The 24800-nt window shown below is 41.2% G+C and overlaps 1 protein-coding gene across 1 annotated transcript in view; it reads right to left on the reverse strand.

The window, feature by feature from the left end:
* CSMD1 (CUB and Sushi multiple domains 1) overlaps positions 1-24800 on the reverse strand; it is a 2494699-nt gene that overhangs the window by 164042 nt on the left and 2305857 nt on the right. Inside the window, exon 55 of the mRNA XM_040430026.1 lies at positions 21032-21220. Coding sequence (XP_040285960.1) covers positions 21032-21220 — 189 coding nt within the window. The remainder of the gene's footprint in view (positions 1-21031; positions 21221-24800) is intronic.

A 24800-nucleotide genomic window follows, 5' to 3' on the forward strand; every position in this document is an offset into this window, starting at 1 on the left:
CAGTTGCTTCAATGCATTTAGGGGGGTGGTCCTGGTCAAGAGAATATCCTGAACTCCAAACTGAATGTCAGAATGGGAAAGAAAGGTGATTTAAGCAATTTTGAGCGTGGCATGGTTGTTGGTGCCAGTCGGGCCGGTCTGAGTATTTCACAATTTGCTCAGTTACTGGGATTTTCACGCACAACCATTTCTAGGGTTTACAAAGAATGGTGTGAAAAGGGAAAAACATCCAGTATGCGGCAGTCCTGTGGGCACAAATGCCTTGTGGATGCTAGAGGTCAGAGGAGAATGGGCTGACTGATTCAAGCTGATAGAAGACCAACGTTGACTGAAATAACCACTCGTTACAACCAAGGTATCCAGCAAAGCATTTGTGAAGCCACAACACGCACAACCTTGAGGCGGATGGGCTAAAACAGCAGAAGACCCCACCGGGTACCAGTCATCTCCGCTGCAAATAGGAAAAAGAGCTACAATTTGCACGAGCTCACCAAAATTGGACTGTTGAAGACTGGAAAAATGTTGCCTGGTCTGATGAGTCTCGATTTCTGTTGAAATGGTAGAGTCCGAATTTGGCGTAAACAGAATGAGAACATGTATCCATCCTCTGATGGCTACTTCCAGCAGGATAATGCACCATGTCACAAAGCTCGAATCATTTCAAATTGGTCTTGAACATGACAATGAGTTCACTGTACTAAAATGGAAGATGCTATCCTATCAATATGGGCCAACATTTCTAAATAATGCTATCAGCACCTTGTTGAATCAATGCCACGTAGAATTAAGGCAGTTCTGAAGGTAAAAGCTGGTCCAACACCGTATTAGTATGGTGTTCCTAATAATTCTTTAGGTGAGTGTATATTGTACTATTGAAGGATCTATTCAAACCATGCCCAGAATATACAACTGAGGTGTGCTTTTACATACAGTATACAGTTAAAAAGGTAAATATTTGTGTATACACTCAGTATCTACGTATCACTCCCCCACTTTTTTTAATATTTTCTTTAGAGGGCATAATTTTTTTTTGTCTAAAATGCAATTGTGTGGCATATGTTTTCATATAGTTGCACAGAATTCAATGACTAGAATGGTGTGAATGGGACTAGAATGGGGTGAGTGAATCTACAAACATGTGGAACAGTTAAGCTGCCTATACACAATAAATCCATATCGGTGTATAGTCTTATGTGCACAGGGGATTTCCTGACTGTTCACCAACTACAGATGATGACAAATGGGCATGTAGAATGTCTTTGTAAAACTGGGAGATAATGCTACCTTTTAATATTGCAAAAATTCCAAATGTGGTGAAAAATAAGATTCTATAGCAGTTTTATGTTTGTTTTTTTTTTGTTTTTTTTACGGCATTCACTATGCAGGAACACTGACCTATTTTCATTTTCCTGTTAAGTGTAATTATGGCAATACCACATATGTATAGTTTGTTTTGTGTTTAAATACTGAAAAAACTTAATTTCTTTTTTTTTTTATTTCTGTCGCCATATTCTGACCCCTGTAACTTTTTTGTAGTCATATATATGGAGCCATGTGGTGGCTAATTTTTGTAGGGAGATCTGTACTTTTTATTGATATGATTTTGGGCTGTGTACGACATTTCAATACTTTTTAGTTATTTTTTGTGGGAGGTAAAGCAAACCAAAACCTGTTAATTGACCATTTAGACTTTTTTTTTTCCGTTTTGCCATTTGTCTTATGGGATAAATACTTTTAGATCTTAATAGTATATGTTCTCACATGTGGCAATGCCCATGATACTTTTTTTATTGTTTATGTTTTATTTTTATTTTTTTGGGGGGGAAGGGGGTGATTTTATGTTTATATTTTTTTATTTTTTTTACATAATTTTAAAAACCTTTATGTTTAAAAAAAAAAGTATAGCTCCCATAGGGAACTATAGCAAGCAATCATCAGATTGCTTCTATCACAGACTCCAATGCATTAGTATTGGAGTCTATGAGATTTATTCTATGTTTAAATGGAGCCCTGCCACAGGCAGGGGCTCCATATGAACTAATGTGTGACAGCCTCTTGTCATTCAGGAAGACAGAGGCTGCCACACACTAAATCTGCCTCTCCTGATCCTCACCGGGAGAGCCAGAACACACCCAGAAGGGCCCATTTCTGGGTTTTTGCTCCCTCAGATGCCTTGGTCATGTTTGACCATGGCATCTGGAGGGTTAAAAGTCAACAATCAGTGTTACCGCCAGTCTCGGACACTAGGTCCGGGTATCTGTTATGTTAAACAGAACGCACCTAGTTGCTATGATGTCCACTCCGCTCCAAAGGATGCCATCTTTAAAGATCCGACATATGACTTATTATGTCAAATGTTTCGGTGTCAAAATGTAAGTACAACTGAATAGAGGTGTGTCAAACCCCTTTAACCCTTATAAACACTGCAATGTAATTATAAACTGTTGGTGAACTGTAAGTTTATAAAGTGGGCTCACGCACTGAGCCCAGCTCATATGCAGCAAGTGCCAACTTTGTAATATAGCTGGCATCTGGTCAAAATGACCGGGATTGGAGATAAAAAATTTCAAGGTGACTGCATCTAAGGGGTTAAAAAGGGAGATAGGGTTCTCTCTGTCCTCCGATTGGATCTTTGGATGCAAAATTGTGTGCTCCAATCACTTGCTATGACAGCCTAGGGCCCTATGAAAGCTTCCAGAGCTATAAAAGAAAACTGCCTGAAAAGTTGTGTCCTATAGTAGGTATTGCCTGACAGATATCCTGTGAATATCCCATAGATTGCAATAGTATTATGAATATGAATAAGGGGCAAAGAAGTTACAGTAAAAAAAAGTGTTAAAAAATATAAAAAGCGCAAATACAAAAAATTCAAATCAGCGCCTTTCCTATATATTGCGGGAGATTAGCTCTGGTAAGCGGGCGCATCACAGAAGTAAGTTTTTAACTCGAAACGTCAGTGTTTATTCACAGTTGAGGCAATTGCACAAAACAGCATGCAACTTTGCAGTCTTGGTGTTAATTCACACACAATGGAAAGTTCATATAACACAAGTCACATTGTTGGAAGTTCTTTGTTGGCAGGCTTTTGGGGGCCTATTTCCCCAGTGTGCGGCTCTCAGCCCTCCTGCACGACACAAAGCCTCAGATCCCAAAACCAGAGACATCTCTAATCCCAGCTGCCTATTTAAGGACAGCCAGGTGCTTCCAAAATCCGGAACGGCACTTAAACTCCGGTCCAGTATTTGCCCTCACCTGGCTGGAAACCAGCCCAGCTGCACATGTTGGGAGGAAAATACCTGCCTTGCCAGACACAACCCCCCACTGTGTCACAATATATATATGTGGTTAAGGCTGCCGGGCAGCCTGTATTTGTGGGAAGGGCAAAGGCCACGCCCCCTCTGCCCTTATAACCTCGGCGGGAGTTACAGTCGGGACGTGCAGCCAGTTACCTGGATCGTCTGGTCTCGTCTGGTTCCTACACGTCCCGCGCCTTCATTAAGCCTGTGAGTTTAAGCATGGGTAATTACAGGGGGTCATGGAGCTGGAGTCCAGGGCCTCCACCTCGTCGCAGTCAGTGTCGCCCGTGACGGCGGTGTCAGGGCCAGTGGCATGTCCCCCAGGTATGTCAGCTACTCCGCCGGCCATTGTCCCAGCTCATTTTGTGGCGGAAAATATCAGGAGGGATATACTGTCGGGCAAAGAGGTCAACCTGGCATCTATTCTTATAGCATCTCATGATGCTAGCGAGCACAGAACCATTGATTGCGGGGAGGTGTCAGTAGTGATGAAATCCAAAGATGCCCGACTGAACCGCAAACTATCCATACCCGAGTTTGTGCTCGCGTTTAGTTTGTTCAGGGACGTCATCTGTTCGGCACAGCCCAATAGGAGGGAGGAGCTGGACGCCTACCTATATCAGGTCACCGATTTGGGCCACAAGTATGGGGGCTCGGCGTTCTACGACTACCATCGGTCCTTCGCGGCTAAAGCCGCAGCCTCCCTAGCACAGTTTCAATTCATAACCAATTGGGCTGTGCTAGACATGGAGCTTTTCTGCAGGCACTTTGCGGGGCTCCGAGCCCCCACTTGTGGTTCATGCCAATCCATTTTTCATGATACGGTATGGTGCCCCAACGAGACGGCCTCCCGTCCAGATAGAGCCCTTCCAGGTACATCGGGGGTCTCCAGGGGTCCGGCCCTCATGGATAAGTTTGGTAGGCCGATTGTGTATCTGGGCAAAAGCCAGATATGTAATAATTATAACTTCGGTCACTGCATGTTCAGTGGGTGCAGGGCCCTCCACGTATGCACAGTCTGCTTTCGGGCACATCCAAGGTCCACCTGTCCAAAAAAGGCATCTAAACAGGCATGACTAACCGACATCAACGTTGATCTCCTGGGGGCACTTCTAGAAGGGCATGGTGATCGTCAGTTTGTGGTGCATCTGCTTACGGGTCTGTCACAGGGGTTCCATACGGGGTTGGTGGCCCTTCCACATGCCAACTGGGAGTGTGAGAATCTCCTCTCTGCCAGACAGGATCCAGAGGCTGTGCAAGCGGCGGTTTCCTTGGAGTTGGAAAAAGGGTTCCTCATCGGTCCATTTAATTCTATCCCCTTTGAGGTGTGGAGGGTTAACCCCATTGGAGTGGTGGCTAAGAAGGATTCTAATAAAAAAAGACTGATCTATGATCTCTCGGCTCCTCATTCCTCTCACATACCCAGTATCAACTCCCTCATACCATCGGAGGAGTTTAGTATGAAGTACTCCTCTATCGATGAGGCGATTCAGTTTATTCTCAAGGCAGGCAGGGGGGCCTGGTTGTCCAAGACGGATATCGCGGACGCTTTCAAACTGCTTCCGATCCATCCGCAACTGTGGCAGTACTACGGTATCAAGTGGGCAGGCAAGTACTACTTTGCCAATCGTCTAACGTTTGGCTCTAAGAGCAGCCCATGGCTGTTTGACCGTCTGGCCCAGGCCCTGCATTGGATCCTGGTCAAACATGGGCAGGCGCCCATGTGCATCCATTACCTGGACGACTTCCTGCTAGTGGAACACCCGGCCCAGCAGCCCTCCAACTTATCCTCCCTACTGGAATTATTCTCGGCGCTCCAGGTTCCGGTCGCCTCGGGGAAGACGGTAGGTCCTTCCAAGACCATCACCTTCCTGGGGGTCATCCTGGACTCAGTGAGGTTGGAAGCAAGGCTCCCCGAGGAGAAGTTGCAGCGGATACGATTAGCCATCCTGGAAGCGTCCAAGTCCTGCTTCCTGACCAAGACTAACCTCCAATCGTTACTGGGCCGGCTGAACTTCGCCATGAGGGTCATGCCCCAGGGACGTACCTTTGTTTCCCGGCTCTTGCTGCTCCTGCCATCAGCCCCAGAGCAAGACAGTATTATTCGGTTGGACCAACAGGCCATGGCGGATCTGTCCATGTGGAATACATTTATGTCTTCATGGAATGGGGTAAGGTTGTTCATTCCCCCCCGGGACCCGTCCTCTCCCACGATTTATTCTGACGCAGCCGCTTCCAAGGGCTTTGCTGCTATTTTTGGCAATCACTGGCTGGCCGGTGCCTGGCCGTCCCAGATCACGGTGGACAGGGAGGCTCTTCGGTCATCCCCCCTGTTGGAGTTATATCCGTTGGTAGCAGCAGCCCATATATGGGGCCAGGACTGGTCAGACTCGAGGGTGTTGTTTATCACTGATAGTCAGGATTTGGTTGACATCATCCGTAGTGGCAGAGCAAAATCCCCTAAAATCATGTCTCTCATGCGCAGGTTGGTGTGGCTGTCCATGGTACATAATTTTTGCTTCGAGTGCTCCCACATTCAGGGTTCCATGAATACGGCGGCGGATGCGCTGTCCCGGTTTAACGCTGATGTCTTTTTTCAGGTTATGCCGCATGCAGACGCAACCGGGGCGGGCATTCCAGCTTACAGCAACCTGGTGTGGGATTAACGGCTTTGATCGGGACAGCCAAGGATCTCTTGCACCAGAGCCTTTCTGAGAACACGATCAGAAATTATCGCACGGGCTGGAACCTTTATAAGGAGTTTGCAAAAAATCATCCACAAGGCAACGTGGATGACGTGTCATTTGTGATGGCATTTATTGCGCATTGTCATGCCAACCTCGGTCTCGCGCACAACACCATCCGCCTGTACTTGGCTGGGATTCAACATCAATTCACATTGAACAACCCTGCCCGAGTATCTTTCTTCACATCACAGGCCATCAAGGCCACGCTCCGGGGCGTTGAGAAAGCCGGTACTAGTAGGCCAGGGGTCCGTCAACCCATGTCCGGCTCCTTGTTTAGGCAATTGTCCTTGGCTCTGGATGGTAATCCTTTTGGGCCTTTGGTTAGCACAGTCATTAAAGCCGCCCTATACCTGGGTTTTTACGGGTTCCTCCGGCCAGGGGAATTCACCACTGCCGTCCGGAACAGCCATCATCTTCAGAAGCAGCACTTGACCTGGCATCACGACCATTTTATACTCAGCATCCGGTCTACCAAGACCACTCAAACAGGACCTCCAACGCTGGTGAGGTTTTACCCCTCACACAACGACTGGTGCCCGGTCAATGCGCTGCAGCAGTTGTCTGCAGGGTTGCAGGCAGCTGCCCCAGATAGTCCTCTACTCCCCTAGTTCATGTCCCATGTCCGCTCCTTGGTTGCAGGGTTGGGTCAGGATCCCAAGGCCATCTCGGGCCACTCCTTTCGCATTGGGGCGGCCTCAGCTGCTTCTAGGCACAAAATACCATCGCATGTCATCAGGAGTATGGGGCGGTGGAGATCGTCATGTTTCTCCAGATATGTACCGAACCCTCAATCTGAGATTCGTGATGCGTTCTGTTCACTTGCCCTGTAATACTACAATAAAGTGTTTAACAGTATGATTATGTCTCCATTTTTGGCCCCTTTTAGGCCTACCCTCGCTCCGGGCTCCCGGCATTAACCAGCCTTCGGTAAGCTCTGTATTGTACGTTCAAGGGCCGTCGCCCTGACCACAAGTGGTTAAGGCTGCCGGGCAGCCTGTATTTGTGGGAAGGGCAGAGGCCACGCCCCCTCTGCCCTTATAACCTCGGCGGGAGTTACAGTCGGGACGTGCAGCCAGTTACCCCTCCCACCCGGCCCTTTTTCTCTTCAGTTCTATTGGGGTAGGCCCCCTTTTAGGCCTACCCTCGCTCCGGGCTCCCGGCATTAACCAGCCTTCGGTAAGCTCTGTGTTGTACGTTCAAGGGCCGTCGCCCTGACCACAAATATATATATATATATATATATATTTAATATTGCTAAATCCAGAAATGTCAGAACTATCAAAACATAGTGAGTGGTGAGCGCCATAATAAAAAAAAAATACCACTTTCGTTTTTTTAATTACCCCCTCCCCCCCACAAAGAAAAAAATAATGTCACCCAACAATTCACTAGTAAAAACAGATTTTTGGTGATGCAAGGAAACAAAATATTTTTCAAAGGTTTTATTTTTTATTTTTTTAAAGTAGTAAAACATAAAAAATATACATACTGTATATTTGGTATTGTGGTAATTGAACTAACTAGCAGAATAAGGTGGTCATGTAATTTTTAGTACAAGTTGGCGTTAAAAATGGCAATTCTGACAAAGCTTTTGGGGTTTTGTTTTTGTAGCATTTACTGAGGGTCATTTATTTATTGGTGTAAAGTAGAACTGGCTTAGTAGCACATATCAACTAATCAACCAATAAAATCATAAAGTAGAACTGGCTTAGTAGCACATATCAACCAATAAAATCCCACCTTTCATTTTTCAAAGGAGCTATAAAAACACCAGTTCTGCTTCACACCATTTTGATAAATGACCCCCAGTGAATGCTACAAAAGCAAAACCCAAAAAGCTTTGTCAGAATTGCCATTTTTTCCATTTTCATCCCAATAATAATTTTCCCCCTGTTTTACAATACAAGGGGTGATCAATGAAATGGTGCCATTAAAAATACAAATTGTTCCACAAAAAACAAGCTCTCAAATGGATAGGAACAGAAAACTTTAAAAAAAATATATGGCTCTTGGAAGGTAGGGAAGAAAAACAAAGAAAATATAAAAATATAAGCTATGTTCTGAAAGGGTTAAACAGGATTCTGTTACATAGCTAAAAATGGAGTGTATTTTTATTTTATATGCAGACATAAAACTAGCTAAAAGCAATTACGGTGTTAAATTACTAATGAGACCATTTTTAAACTACTGTAAATAATTTTCCAAGGGATGTGCAAATTCCCTGGTTATCTTATAATTTTCTCTTAATGACTCAGGTAGATTGAAAAACGGCACAAGGGGAAACTAAAAATAATTACCTCATTTCCTTAAAAACTGTTTCAAGAGCAAACAGTGATACAAGATCATTTGCGAAGAGAAAAAAATATATACGCAGGAACTAACAACCCTATTCTATTTCTTGTTCATTCAAAAAGAAAATCTCTGTTGTTACAAATAACCTCTTGTGATTGCAATGTTTCATCCCTTATGTTTTAATTCCAATTGTTTGCTTTCTCTCAGACCATGTTCAATGCTGCAGTAAATCATCTCTCCTCCATATTTCTGCTGTTACAAGAATCTTAACTAAAGTGCACTTTTAAAGAAATTACAGATAGCAAAACAATCTATTCTATTCCCTTTGGAATCTACTGAACTGTCTACATGTAAGCAATTGTCTCACTTTGTTTGCCTTTCTCAATATTTTAGTCATATTGGTAACATAAACAACATATTTATTTGATGTGTTATTATATCAAATCCACACTTATGGGTTCCAAGGTCAAATACTCTCATATTGATCGGCTTAGGGCACTGGGGCTTTAATGTGTATAAAATAAAACTTTAACAAATTGTACAAACACAATAGAGATTTCCTTTGTTAACTCGTAGGATACTAGGGCCGAACAGAAATCCCAGCACTGTACAGCTACGGCGCACATATTAGGTATCGCCGTGTCTGTATCGACCGGCTCTATAAAAATTTCACATGATCCATCATGTCAGGTGAACGCCATAAAAAAATAAAAACTGTGTCAAAAAGAGTAATACCAAGTGATCAAAAAGTCTTATGTACCCCAAAATGGTACTAATCAATAAGTCATCTCATCCCGCAAAAAATGAGCCCCTGCCTAAGACAATCTGCCCCCAAAAAATAGGGCTCTCAGAAAATGACAACACAAAAACAAGATTTTATTCTGTTCGAAAATGATTTCACTGTGTAAAACGTAACAAAAATAAAAATGATAGACGTATTAGGTATCGCCGCGTCTGTAACAACCTGCTTTATAAAAATATCACACTATATGCCCCCTTAGGTAAATGCTATAAAATAAAACTATGTCAAAACAGACATTTATTTTCACCTTGCCTCACAAAAAGTCTAATACCAAGCAATCAAAAAGTCTTATGTACCCCAAAATGGTACCAATCAAACTGTCATCTCATCCTTCAAAAAATGAGTCCCCGCATAAGACAATCACTTAAAAAATAAAAACCAATGTCACCCATAAACCTATCCATCAGCTCCTGCCATGTGCCCCTACAGCAGTTTACCACCACATATGGGATGTTGCCATATTCAGGAGAAAATTGGTATTTATCCTGTTACCCCTTGTGAAAATGAACAATTTGGGGCTAAGGCATAATTTTATTGGAAGAAACAAAACTTTTTATTTTTATAGCCAAGTGTTTCCAAATTCCTTAAAAAGCTTAGGATGTCAAAGTGCTCAGTATCCCCTTAATGTATTCTTTAAGGGGTGTATTTTCCTAAATGGGGTCCCTTTTTGGGGGTTTACACTGTAGGGGTACGTCAGGGTCTATTCAAATACAAAATAGTGTCTAAAAACCATTCTTGTAAAATCTGCCTCCAAAATCCATATGGCGCTCCTTTCCTTCTGACCACGGCCAAATGCCCATAGAGCAGTTTACTGCCACATATGGGGAATTTCTGTAAACTACAGAATCATAGTACAAACCGGATTCCAAAAAAGTTGGGACACTAAACAAATTGTGAATAAAAACTGAATGCAATGATGTGGAGATGGCAAATGTCAATATTTTATTTGTAATAGAACGTAGGTGACAGATCAAACGTTTAATCCGAGTAAATGTATCATTTTAAAGGAAAAATACGTTGATTCCAATTTTCACGGTGTCAACAAATCCCCAAAAAGTTGGGACAAGTAGCAATAAGAGGCTGGAAAAAGTAAATTTGAGCATAACGAAGAGCTGGAAGACCAATTAACACTAATTAGGTCAATTGGCAACATGATTGGGTATAAAAAGAGCTTCTCAGAGTGGCAGTGTCTCTCAGAAGCCAAGATGGGTAGAGGATCACCAATTCCCACAATGTTGCGCAGAAAGATAGTGGAGCAATATTAGAAAGGTGTTACCCAGCGAAAAATGGCAAAGACTTTGCATCTATCATCATCAACTGTGCATAACATCATCCGAAGATTCAGAGAATCTGGAACAATCTCTGTGCGTAAGGGTCAAGGCCGTAAAACCATACTGGATGCCCGTGATCTCCGGGCCCTTAAACGACACTGCACCACAAACAGGAATGCTACTGTAAAGTAAATCACAGAATGGGCTCAGGAATACTTCCAGAAACCATTGTCGGTGAACACAATCCACCGTGCCATCCGCCGTTGCCAGCTGAAACTCTACAGTGCAAAGAAGAAGCCATTTCTAAGCAAGATCCACAAGCTCAGGTGTTTTCACTGGGCCAGGGATCATTTAAAATGGAGTGTGGCAAAATGGAAGACTGTTCTGTGGTCAGACGAGTCACGATTCAAAGTTCTTTTTGGAAATCTGGGACGCCATGTCATCCGGACCAAAGAGGACAAGGACGACCCAAGTTGTTATCAACGCTCAGTTCAGAAGCCTGCATCTCTGATGGTATGGGGTTGCATGAGTGCGTGTAGCATGGGCAGCTTGCATGTCTGGAAAGGCACCATCAATGCAGAAAAATATATTCAGGTTCTAGAACAACATATGCTCCCATCCAGACGTCATCTCTTTCAGGGAAGACCCTGCATTTTTCAACAAGATAATGCCAGACCACATTCTGCATCAATCATAACATCCTGGCTGAGTAGGAGAAGGATCCGGGTACTGAAATGGCCAGTCTGCAGTCCAGATCTTTCACCTATAGAGAACATTTGGCGCATCATAAAGAGGAAGGTGCAACAAAGAAGGCCCAAGATGATTGAACAGTTAGAGGCCTGTATTAGACAAGAATGGGAGAGCATTCCTATTTCTAAACTTGAGAAACTGGTCTCCTCGGTCCCCAGACGTCTGTTGAGTGTTGTAAGAAGAAGGGGAGATGCCACACAGTGGTAAAAATGGTCTTGTCCCAACTTATTGGGGATTTGTTGACACCATGAAATTCTGATTCAACATATCTTTCCCTTAAAATGGTACATTTTCTCAGTTTAAACTTTTGTTCCGTGATTTATGTTCTATTCTGAATAAAATATTAGAAGTTGGCACCTCCACATCATTGCATTCAGTTTTTATTCATGATTTGTATAGTGTCCTAACTTTTTTGGAATCCGGTTTGTAGTATATATTGAGGTTTATTTTGTTGTTAACACTTGCTGTGTTGCAAGAAAAAAATTATTAACATAAAAAATCCACTTTAATTCTTGTGGAACACCTCAAGGTTTAATCATCAGTTTTGAATAATTTGAGGAGTTTCTTTTCTAAAATTGGGTCATTGAATTGGTGATTAAAAAATATGGTTTTGGAAATTTTGTTGAAAATTTGAAAAATAGCTTCTAAATTTTCATGCCTTTTAAAGTCTTAAAAATAAAATGACATTTACAAAATTATGCCAACATAAAGCAGACATTTGGGGAATGTCTTAGAAGTAGAGAAACCGAAATGTAGAAAATTGTGAATTTTTCGAAATTTTTGGTAAATTTTGGATTATTTTATAAATAAAGGTGTATATCGACTCAAATTTACCACTGTCATGAAGTACACATTGTCACTAGAAAAAAATCTCAGAATGGCTTGGATAATTTCAAGAGTTCCAAAGTTATTACCACATAAAGTGACATATGTCAGATTTGCAAAAATTGGCCTGGGATTTAAGGTGAAAAGTAGCCCAGTAGTGATGAGCGGCAGGGGCAATATTCGAATTTGAGATATTTTGCGAATATTTTGTAGAATATTCGTCATATATTTGTGAATTTGCGAATTCAAAATTATATTCTTGATTGCAAAAATTGGCAATGTATTATTTGCGTGATGCGCGCAAAATACTGGCGTGGGGTAGGCAACTTTTTTATTGGTTGCTAGGGATGTTGCTAAGCTGTGACAAAGCCCTCTCATTGGCCCACAAGCTAGAAGAATGAAGGGATGATCACCTGATGTGTACTGTGCTAAAATAAAAAATAGAAAAACAAATATTCGTCATTACGAATATATAGAACTGTATTCAAAATATTTGCGAATTCTCGAAGTGCCTATATTCGCGATAAAAATTAGCTTTTCGAATATTCGCGCTCAACACTATAGCCCAGTACTAAAAGGGTTAAATGAGACATAATGTGATGATCATCTATAGACATGATAGGGCAGTTTACAGCGTTTTTCAGCATATACAGTACTTTAACCTGTTTGGGACACATGACGTACAGGTATGGCATGTTGTCCCGGTACTTAAGGACACATGACGTACCAGTACGTCATGTGTATTTCCGATCACCGCCGCCCGGCGGGCGGTGATCGGAACAAGGTGCCTGCTCAAATCATCCCCCCTACAGCCCCCCGTGTCAGCGATTGCCGCAAACCGCAGGTCAATTCAGACCTGCGGTTTGCAGCTTTTTATGGTGCGGCGGCAGCGGGCGCATGTGCCATTGGGTCCCCGTGGAGCTGTAGGGGGGACCCGATGGCATGGAATGCAGCATGATGCCTTCCTTAGGCATCTTCGCTGCCTTCCTGTGATGAGCCTGTGAGATCCAGCCCTCTGAATCTCACAGGCCGGAAGCTGTATGAGTAATACACACTGTATTACTCATACAGCCAATGCATTCCAATACAGAAGTATTGGAATGCATTGTAAAGGATTAGACCCCCAAAAGTTGTAGTCCAAAAGTGGTACAAAAAATAAAGTTAAAAAAAAGTTGAAAAAAAAAAGTTGAAAAAAAAAAGTTTTCCCCCCAAAAAATTAAAAGTTTAAAAAAAAAAATAAACTAAAATGTCATTTTCCCCAAATAAAGTAAAAAAAAAAGGTAAAAAATAGGGGGGAAAAAAAAGTTGACATATTAGGTATCTCCACGTCCGTATCGACCGGCTAAATAAACATATCACATGACCTAATCCCTCAGATGAACACCGTAAAAAAAAAAAAAAGTAAACTAAATAAACCATTTTTTTGGTCACCTTACATCACAAAAAGTACTACAGCAAGTGATCAAAAAGGCGTATGCCCAACAAAATAGTAACAATCTAACCGTCACCTCATCCCGCAAAAAATCAGCCAATACCTGAGACAATCGCCCAAAAAATAAAAAAATTATGGCTCAGAATATTGAGACACTAAGGCCCCTTTCACACGGGTGAGTTTTCCACGCGGGTGCAATGCGTGAGTTGAACGCATTGTACCCGCACTGAATCAGGACCCATTCATTTCTATGGGGCTGTTCACATGAGCGGTGATTTTCACGCACAGTTGCTAGGTGATGATCGGGATGGGGACTGTAAAAAATTAAAAATAAAAACTGTACTAAATAAACCATTTTTTGTCACCTTACATCACAAAAAGTGTAATAACAAGTGATCAAAAAGTCATATGCACCCCAAAATGAAATCATTGTGTAAAACGTACATAAATAAAATAAAGTATACATATTAGGTATCGCCGCGTCCGTGACAACCTGGTGTATAAAAATACCACATGATCTAACCTGTCAGATGAATGTTCTAAATAGCAAAAAATAAAAACGGTGCCAAAACAACTATTTCTTGTTACCTTGCCTCACAAAAAGTGTAATATAGAGCAACTAAAAATAATATGTACCATAAAATAGTACCAACAAAAATGCTTTTTTGGAGTTTCTACTCTAGGGGTGCATCAGGGGGGCTTCAAATGGGACATGTTGTCAAAAAACCAGTCCAGCAAAATCTGCCTTCCAAAAACTGTATGGCATTCCTTTCCTTCCTCGCCCTGCCGTGTGCCCGTACAGTGGTTTACGACCACATATGGGTTGTTTCTGTAATCTACAGAATCGGAGCCATAAATATTGAGTTTTGTTTGGCTGTTAACCTTTGCTTTGTAACTGGAAAAAAATTATTAAAATAAAAAATCTGCCAAAAAAGTGAAATTTTGACATTGTATCTCTATTTTCCTTTAATTCTTGTGGAACACCTAAAGGGTTAAAAAAGTTTGAAAAATCAGTTTTGAATACCATTTTTGGGTGGTTTCTATTATGTAAGCCTCACAAAGTGACTTCAGACCTGAACTAATCCTTGAAAAGTGGGTTTTTGAAAATTTCTGAAAAATTGCAAGATTTGCTATTAAACTTCTAAGCCTTGTAACATCCCCAAAAAATCAAATGTAATTTCCAAAATGATCCAAACATGAAGTAGACATATGGGGAATGTAAAGTAATAACTATTTTTGTAGGTATTACTATGTATTATAGAAATAGAGAAATTGAAACTTGGAAATTTGAAAATTTTTCAAAGTTTTTGGCAAATTTGGTATTTTTTTTATAAATAAAAAAGATTTTTTGAATATTGACTCCATTTTACCAGTGTCATGAAGTACAATATGTGACGGAAAAAAAATCTCAGAATGGCCTGGATAAGTCAAAGCGTTTTAAAGTTATTCTCACATAAAGTGACACTGGTGAGATTTGCAAAAAATTGCCTGGTCCCTAAGGTGAAAATGAGCCCGGTCCCTAAGGAGTTAAAGTACATGGCACTGAATATAGAAAGTGATGTACAAGCTTTAGGGAAATACATTTTGTATCTCTAGTCATGCAGAATAATATAGGGATATGTTTTGGCATATTAATTATATCAGTTGCTTGGTAAATCATGTAAAATGACTACTGGCAAAATGATACAAAGTTTGGATGTTATTTTTAACCAATGGAAGGTGTAAAGGTGCCCATACCCCTTTAACCGCCTCCGGACCGCCTTCCGGAGGCGGCAGCCCTGCGCAGAGTCACGCATATATGCGTCATCTCGCGAGACGCAAGATTTCCTGTGAACGCGCGCACACAGGCGCGCGCATTCACAGAATCGGAAGGTAAGCGAGTGGATCTCCAGCCTGCCAGCGGCGATCGTTCTCTGGCAGGCTGGAGATGCGATTTTTTTAACCCCTAACAGGTATATTAGACGCTGTTTTGATAACAGCGTCTAATATACCTGCTACCTGGTACTCTGGTGGTCCCTTTTGTTTGGATCGACCACCAGAGGACACAGGTAGCTCAGTAAAGTAGCACCAAACACCACTACACTACACCCCCCCTGTCACTTATTAACCCCTTATGAACCCTTATGAACCCCTGATCACCCCTGATCACCCCTGATCACCCCATAAAGACTCCCTGATCACCCCCTGTCATTGATCACCCCCCTGTCATTGATCACCCCCCTGTAAGGCTCCATTCAGATGTCCGTATGATTTTTACGGATCCACTGATACATGGATCGGATCCGCAAAACGCATACGGACGTCTGAATGGAGCCTTACAGGGGGGTGAGCAATGACGGGGGTGATCACCCCATATAGACTCCCTGATCACCCCCCTGTCATTGATCACCCCCCTGTCATTGATCACCCCCCTGTAAGGCTGCATTCAGATGTCCGTATGTTTTTACGGATCCACGGATACATGGATCGGATCCGCAAAACACATACAGGCGTCTGAATGGAGCCTTACAGGGGAGAGATCACCCCATATAGACTCCCTGATCACCCCCCTGTCATTGATCACCCCCCTGTAAGGCTCCATTCAGATGTCCGTATGATTTTTACGGATCCACTGATACATGGATCGGATCCGCAAAACGCATACGGACGTCTGAATGGATCCTTACAGGGGGGTGATCAATGACGGGGGTGATCACCCCATATAGACTCCCTGATCACCCCCCTGTCATTGATCACCCCCCTGTAAGGCTGCATTCAGATGTCTGTATGTTTTTTACGGATCCACGGATACATGGATCGGATCCGCAAAACACATACAGGCGTCTGAATGGAGCCTTACCGGGGGGGTGATCACCCCATATAGACTCCCTGATCACCCCCCTGTCATTGATCACCCCCTTGTAAGGCTCCATTCAGATGTCCGTATGATTTTTACGGATCCACTGATACATGGATCGGATCCGCAAAACGCATACGGATGTCTGAATGGAGCCTTACAGGGGGGTGATCAATGACGGGGGTGATCACCCCATATAGACTCCCTGATCAACCCCCTGTCATTGATCACCCCCCTGTCATTGATCACCCCCCTGTAAGGCTGCATTCAGATGTCCGTATGTTTTTTACGGATCCACGGATATATGGATCGGATCCGCAAAACACATACAGGCATCTGAATGGAGCCTTACAGGGGGGTGATCACCCCATATAAACTCCCTGATCACCCCCCTGTCATTAATCACCCCCCTGTAAGGCTGCATTCAGATGTCCGTATGATTTTTACGGATCCACTGATACATGGATTGGATCAGCAAAACATATACGGACATCTGAATGGAGCCTTATAGGGGGTGATCAATGACAGGGGGGTGATCACCCCATTTAGACTCCCTGATCACCCCACTGTCATTGATCACCCCCCTGTCTTTGATCACCCCCCTGTCATTGATCACCCCCCTGTCATTGATCACCCCCCTGTAAGGCTGCATTCAGATGTCCGTATGATTTTTACGGATCCACTGATACATGGATCGGATCCGCAAAACACATACGGACATCTGAATGGAGCCTTATAGGGGGGTGATCAATGACAGGGGGGTGATCACCCCATATAGACTCCCTGATCAACCCCCTGTCATTGATCACCCCCCTGTCATTGATCACCCCCCTGTCATTAATCACCCCCTTGTAAGGCTCCATTCAGACGTCCGTATGATTTTTACGGATCCACTGATACATGGATCGGATCCGCAAAACACATACGGACGTCTGAATGGAGCCTTACAGGGGGGTGATCAATGACGGGGGGTGATCACCCCATATAGACTCCCTGATCACCCCCCTGTCATTGATCACCCCCCTGTCATTGATCACTCCCCTGTCATTGATCACCCCCCTGTAAGGCTCCATTCAGACTTTTTTTGGCCCAAGTTAGCGAAAAAAAAAAAATTTTCTTACAAAGTCTCATATTCCACTAACTTGTGTCAAAAAATAAAATCTCACATGAACTCACCATACCCCTCACGGAATCCAAATGCGTAAAAATTTTTAGACATTTATATTCCAGACTTCTTCTCACGCTTTAGGGCCCCTAGAATGCCAGGGCAGTATAAATACCCCACATGTGACCCCATTTCGGAAAGAAGACACCCCAAGGTATTCGCTGAGGGGCATATTGAGTCCATGAAAGATTGAAATTTTTGTCCCAAGTTAGCGGAAATGGAGACTTTGTGAAAAAAAAAAAAAAAAACAATTTCCGCTAACTTGTGCAAAAAAAAAAAAAATTCTATGAACTCGCCATGCCCCTCATTGAATATCTTGGGGTGTCTTCTTTCCAAAATGGGGTCACTTGTGGGGTATTTATACCGCCCTGGCTTTTTAGGGGCCCTAAAGCGTGAGAAGAAGTCTGGGATCCAAATGTCTAAAAATGCCCTCAAAGGCATGTGGGCCCCTTTGCACACCTAGGCTGCAAAAAAGTGTCACACATCTGGTATCGCCGTACTCAGGAGAAGTTGGGCAATGTGTTTTGGGGTGTCATTTTACATATACCCATGCTGGGTGAGATAAATATCTTGGTCAAATGCCAACTTTGTATAAAAAATGGGAAAAGTTGTCTTTTGCCGAGATATTTCTCTCACCCAGCATGAGTATATGTAAAAAGACACCCCAAAACACATTGCCCAACTTCTCCTGAATACGGCTATACCACATGTGTGACACTTTTTTGCAGCCTAGGTGGGCAAAGGGGCCCACATTCCAAAGAGCACCTTTCGGATTTCACAGGTCATTTACCTACTTACCACACATTAGGGCCCCTAGAATGCCAGGGCAGTATAACTACCCCACAAGTGACCCCATTTTAGAAAGGAGACACCCCAAGGTATTCCGTGAGGGGCATGGCGAGTTCCTAGAATTTTTTATTTTTTGTCAAAAGTTAGCGGAAAATGATAATTTTTTTTTTCTTACAAAGTCTCATATTCCACTAACTTGTGACAAAAAATAAAAACTTCCATGAACTCACTATGCCCATCACGAAATACCTTGGGGTGTCTTCTTTCCAAAATGGGGTCACTTGTGGGGTGGTTATACTGCCCTGGCATGTAGGGGCCCGAATGCGGGAGAAGTGGTTTGAAATCAAAATCTGTAAAAAATGGCCGGTGAAATCCGAAAGGTGCTCTTTGGAATGTGGGCCCCTTTGCCCACCTAGGCTGCAAAAAAGTGTCACACATCTGGAACCCCAGTACTCAGGAGAAGTTGGGCAATGTGTTTTGGGGTGTCTTTTTACATATACCCATGCTGGGTGAGAGAAATATCTTGGCAAAAGACAACTTTTCCCATTTTTTTATACAAAGTTGGCATTTGACCGAGATATTTATCTCACCCAGCATGGGTATATGTAAAATGACACCCCAAAACACATTGCTCAACTTCTCCTGAGTATGGGGATACCAGATGTGTGACACTTTTTTGCAGCCTAGGTGGGCAAAGGGGCCCACATTCCAAAGACCACCTTTCGGATTTCACCGGCCATTTTTTACAGATTTTGATTTCAAACTACTTCTCACGCATTCGGGCCCCTAAAATGCCAGGGCAGTATAACTACCCCACAAGTGACCCCATTTTGGAGAGAAGACACCCCCAGGTATTTCGTGATGGGCATAGTGAGTTCATGGAAGTTTTTATTTTTTGTCACAAGTTAGTGGAATATGAGACTTTGTAAGAAAAAAAAAAATTAAAAAAAATCATCATTTTCCGCTAACTTGTGACAAAAAATAGAAAATTCTAGGAACTCGCCATGCCCCTCACGGAATACCTTGGGGTGTCTTCTTTCCAAAATGGGGTCACTTGTAGGGTAGTTATACTGCCCTGGCATTGTAGGGGCCCAAATGTGTGGTAAGTAGTTTGAAAACAAAATCTGCAAAAAATGGCCGGTGAAATCCGAAAGGTGGTCTTTGGAATGTGGGCCCCTTTGCCCACCTAGGCTGCAAAAAAGTGTCACACATGTGGTATCGCCGTACTCAGGAGAAGTTGGGGAATGTGTTTTGGGGTGTCATTTTACATATACCCATGCTGGGTGAGAGAAATATCTTGGCAAAAGACAACTTTTCCCATTTTTTTATACAAAGTTGGCATTTGACCAAGATATTTATCTCACCCAGCATGGGTATATGTAAAATGACACCCCAAAACACATTGCCTAACTTCTCCTGAGTACGGAGATACCACATGTGTGACACTTTTTTGCAGCCTAGGTGGGCAAAGGGGCCCACATTCCAAAGAGCACCTTTCGGATTTCACCGGCCATTTTTTACAGATTTTGATTTCAAACTACTTACCACACATTTGGGCCCCTAGAATGCCAGGGCAGTATAACTACCCCACAAGTGACCCCATTTTGGAAAGAAGACACCCCAAGGTATTCGCTGATGGGCATAGTGAGTTCATAGAAGTTTTTATTTTTTGTCACAAGTTAGTGGAATATGAGACTTTGTAAGAAAAAATAAAATAAAATAAAAAAATCATCATTTTCCGCTAACTTGTGACAAAAAATAAAAAGTTCTATGAACTCACTATGCCCATCAGCGAATACCTTAGGGTGTCTACTTTCCGAAATGGGGTCATTTGTGGGGTGTTTGTACTGTCTGGCCATTGTAGAACCTCAGGAAACATGACAGGAGCTCAGAAAGTCAAAGCTGCTTCAAAAAGTGGAAATTCACATTTTTGTACCATAGTTTGTAAACTCTATAACTTTTACCCAAACCATTTTTTTTTTACCCAAACATTTTTTTTTTTATCAAACACATGTAGAACAATAAATTTAGAGAAAAATTTATATTTGGATCTCGTTTTTTTTGGCAAAATTTTACAACTGAAAGTGAAAAATGTCATTTTTTTGCAAAAAAATCGTTAAATTTCGATTAATAACAAAAAAAGTTAAAATGTCAGCAGCAATGAAATACCACCAAATGAAAGCTCTATTAGTGAGAAGAAAAGGAGGTAAAATTCATTTGGGTGGTAAGTTGCATGACCGAGCAATAAACGGTGAAAGTAGTGTAGGTCAGAAGTGTAAAAAGTGTCCTGGTCATTAAGGGTGTTTAAGCTATGGGGGCTGAGGTGGTTAATAGCTGTCACTCGTACACAGGTATTTTTCCTGACTCATCATACACATGCATTATCACCCTTCAATCATCTGAAATTGGACTCTGTTAATCCGAAGAATGTGTGAAGCATGGCACTCACCAACTCAATAAAATTTATCTTTATTGAAACAACAGGTGGTACAAGACATTGTGGAGTTAAACCTGGTGACTGCCATTTTGTGCATTTTTGCAATACAAGTTGCAGTGACAAAAAAATAAATAAATATGGTGTAAAATAAGTCTAAGCCAACAGGTACAAAGTGTTGTTTAGTATTCCATACATATATGGAATACCTTAGATTAAAAATATTATAGATAATATATAATTCCTATATTGAAAATGTACAATTATAACATTTTATATATTTCATTCATTCACCTGTTGACTGCTTCTCCACAAGCTGAATTCACTGTTGTACAGTTGTATTTTTTATAATATTTTTCTATTAATACACCTTGTATCCATGCTGTACTTACGGATGCACTTTGGTAATGATCTGTCCCACAAGCCATTTGCCTTACAGTTAAGAACAGATGATCCTAGAAGATAATAGCCTTTCTTACAATGATACGTCACGCTGATTCCATAACGGAAACTCTCAGGATAATTCTGTTGTCCATGACGAATTGCATTTTCCACAAAACCAGGATCTGTACAGTTTACCACTGTAAGAGATAAGTAAATACATATAAGGTCTCAGAGTGACCATACAGGAATACAAGATAAAGCATAAACTATAACAAATCGCATCAAGCAACAATTTAAAATCCGTTCAAATGTAACAATTTGTGACCAGTTAATAGTTGCAATGTTTGGCTCTTCACTGTATAAAGAAATTATAAAGGCAGAAAATGACAAGAGGTTTTATAAAAAGTTCCTTCCGAGTTGTTTTTGCTTAAAAGTTTGCTTGAAGACATTCATCCTTTGACATCTCATGTCAGACATATTTGAAAACTTCGGAGCATCTATTTAATGTCAGACACAATTTCCAAGAGTAACCCTAATCTACTGTGTACCAGTCAAAAAACCTGTTAAAGTCAAACAAACTTTCTTTGAAGATTAAAAACCATTGTCATTTGAGCCTATGGCATTATACTTGCTTTGGAGCTGTCACATCTAGTATATATTCATGGCATATATAGGTGAATATATTGCTTCAGAGGACAAACCAAAATAAAGTAAGACTACCACCAGTTAATAAAGTATACCTTACAACAGCATAATAAACATTTTTCTATATGCATTTTTGGAATTTATTTGAAAATGAGGGCCTTTTAAATGAACATTGTTACTGATATTGTATTGGTAGCTCTTTTTTTTTTTTAGCTTTTATGTGTCCATATAAGTAATGTGTAATTAGATTTTCAGATGTTTTAATTGTTTAGCGTTGATTCTTTAATGGCATTGTTTGCTTCAGACAATACTGTTTGGTTAAAAGAGTACCCAGATGTTAAGAGTTAATTTCTTGAAAATTGTTTTGGGTCTGATTCTAATAAATCGGTCACCAGATTAAATTCTGGTACAAATAAACTCAGTACTCATAACTAAAGTTTTTAGATTGCCCTGAAAAGTTATGTATGTCACTCTGAGGTCTACTAGGACTTTAACATCTTTAAGATTTTTTATTGTGAAGAAAGCATTAGTAATATGAAAGTGACAGTGACAGTGACAGTGACATACATCTCTGTGGGTAAATGGATAATTACTGGTGGTAATAAACTGCCTGTTTAAGAACACACTGCACTGTCACATGGTCCACTAATGATCCTTTTTGATTGTAGCATCCTTCTGCTCTGTTTTCTGACCTGACCAAAAATGTGCACAAACAGCTTCTAATTTACATATAATATGTATAGCATTAATATAGTTCAAATGCATTCATGTTTTCAATGTTTAGTCCTTGTTTGTCTCTCTTTTGTTATCTCTTTCTCTCTCTTTCTCTCTCTCTCTCTCTCTCTCTCTCTATATATATATATATATATATATATATATATATTTATAATGTAATTCTTATAGAAGATCTGATAAAATAATTAAGTTGGTAGGTCTCTGAACATCTGTGCCATAGACAAGTTTCTTTGATTACTATTTACCTGGGGACACAATTGTAAATCCAGGTGATAGAGCACAGGAGATTGCTTTCTCCTAGTGACAGCTGTCAAGAATTACATAGGAAATGAGTTCTGGCATTCTCAGCTTGGTCTGTTGAAAAAGTCAGAATGATGCTTAAGTATGTCCTGATGACTTTAGAACTTTTATCTAAGTAGATTCAAAGCCCCGAGGATATATAAATATGGATTGGCAGTCTAAAAGTAACTTCTTTTAGTATAACTATTTCAAAAATATTTTCTTCTGAATTTATTCTGTTCTATCTTACTATTTATGTAAAATACTGTATCTAAAAATGTCAATTTATAATCCAGTAGTACAACCAAAAGATTGAAAAATGGCACTTTGTATAATACAATTTTTTTTTGTTAAGTCCTAAGTGCTATAAATATATTTAAACTTGCATACTGTACACACATTGGATTTATTTTTTTTTTACTTTTCATTTGACCTTCTTTTGTATTTTGACAGGATATTTTTCATTATATATTGCTAAGCTTTATGTTCCAATTCACTAGACCTTATGTTCCAAACAAAATAGCACAGTAGACTATGCTATTATGTTTGTGAGAAAAGATGGAAATGAATGGAAAGCATGCCATAGTCCAAATATAAATCATTTTGACTCCTTTTGCCTAATTAGAGTAAATAGATCCATAGTGGTATACATCTGAAAATTAGTGTTGAGCGAGCATGCTCGGCCGAACTGCAGTTCGGCTCAAGCTTCGCTATGCTTGGCACATGGCGGTTCTTGGCTGAGTACTGCATGTGGTCAAGCGCCATGCACGAGTCTCCTCCCATCTATGCAGCCAATAAACGTGCAGGTAAGTACTGCCCTCACTGTAATGCCAGTAGCCATGTTGGTTACTGGCATTACAGTGATTGGCTGGCCGGAACACATCATCGGGTGCTATATAGCACCCGATGATGCATGTTCGGCTCATTTGTAGTCAGGGAGAGCTGCGCTTCGGAAGAGACAGAGAGTGTAGGGAGTCTGATCGCAATCAATTCAGTAGAAAAACATTTCAAAGACCCAAAAGTCCTTTTAAGGACTATTGTATGTGGTGGCAGGCTGGCAGTATTTTATAGCTACAGTGCAAATTATTTTTTTTTTTCCAGCATTTACATTAATTTTTCTATAGAGGGTGTCTGCAGTGAAGAGTGATATCTGTCCAATACCTTCTGTGTGTCAGGGCTAGAGATTGGAGAAATATAACTGAAAAATACTATATTTTTTCCATCATTTTCAATAATTTTCATATAGAGGATGTCTGCATTGACTAGTGACATCTGCCCAATACCTTCTGTGTGTCAGGGCCAGAGATTGGAGAAATAACTGAAAAATAATATATTATTTCCATAATTTTCTATAATTTTCATATAGAGGGTGCCTGCAGTGACTAGTGACATCTGTCAAATACCTTCTCTGTGTCAGGGCCAGATTGGAGAAATATAACTGAAAAATACTATATTTTTTCCATCATTTTCAATAATTTTCATATAGAGGGTGTCTGCAGTGACTAGAGAGATCTGTCCAATAGCTTCTGTGTGTCAGGGCCAGAGATTTGAGAAAGATAACTGACATCTATTTTTCTTTTTCCATACTTTGGCACATGGCGGTTCTTGGCTGAGTACTGCATGTGGTCAAGCGCCATGCACGAGTCTCCTCCCATCTATGCAGCCAATAAACGTGCAGGTAAGTACTGCCCTCACTGTAATGCCAGTAGCCATGTTGGTTACTGGCATTACAGTGATTGGCTGGCCGGAACACATCATCGGGTGCTATATAGCACCCGATGATGCATGTTCGGCTCATTTGTAGTCAGGGAGAGCTGCGCTTCGGAAGAGACAGAGAGTGTAGGGAGTCTGATCGCAATCAATTCAGTAGAAAAACATTTTTAAAGACCCAAAAGTCCTTTTAAGGACTATTGTGTGTGGTGGCAGGCTGGCAGTATTTTATAGCTACAGTGCAAATTATTATTTTTTTTCCAGCATTTACATTAATTTTACTATAGAGGGTGTCTGCAGTGAAGAGTGATATCTGTCCAATACCTTCTGTGTGTCAGGGCTAGAGATTGGAGAAATATAACTGAAAAATACTATATTTTTTCCATCATTTTCAATAATTTTCATATA

Source organism: Bufo bufo, chromosome 4 (genome assembly GCF_905171765.1).
Source record: "Bufo bufo chromosome 4, aBufBuf1.1, whole genome shotgun sequence".
Lineage (NCBI taxonomy): Eukaryota > Metazoa > Chordata > Amphibia > Anura > Bufonidae > Bufo > Bufo bufo.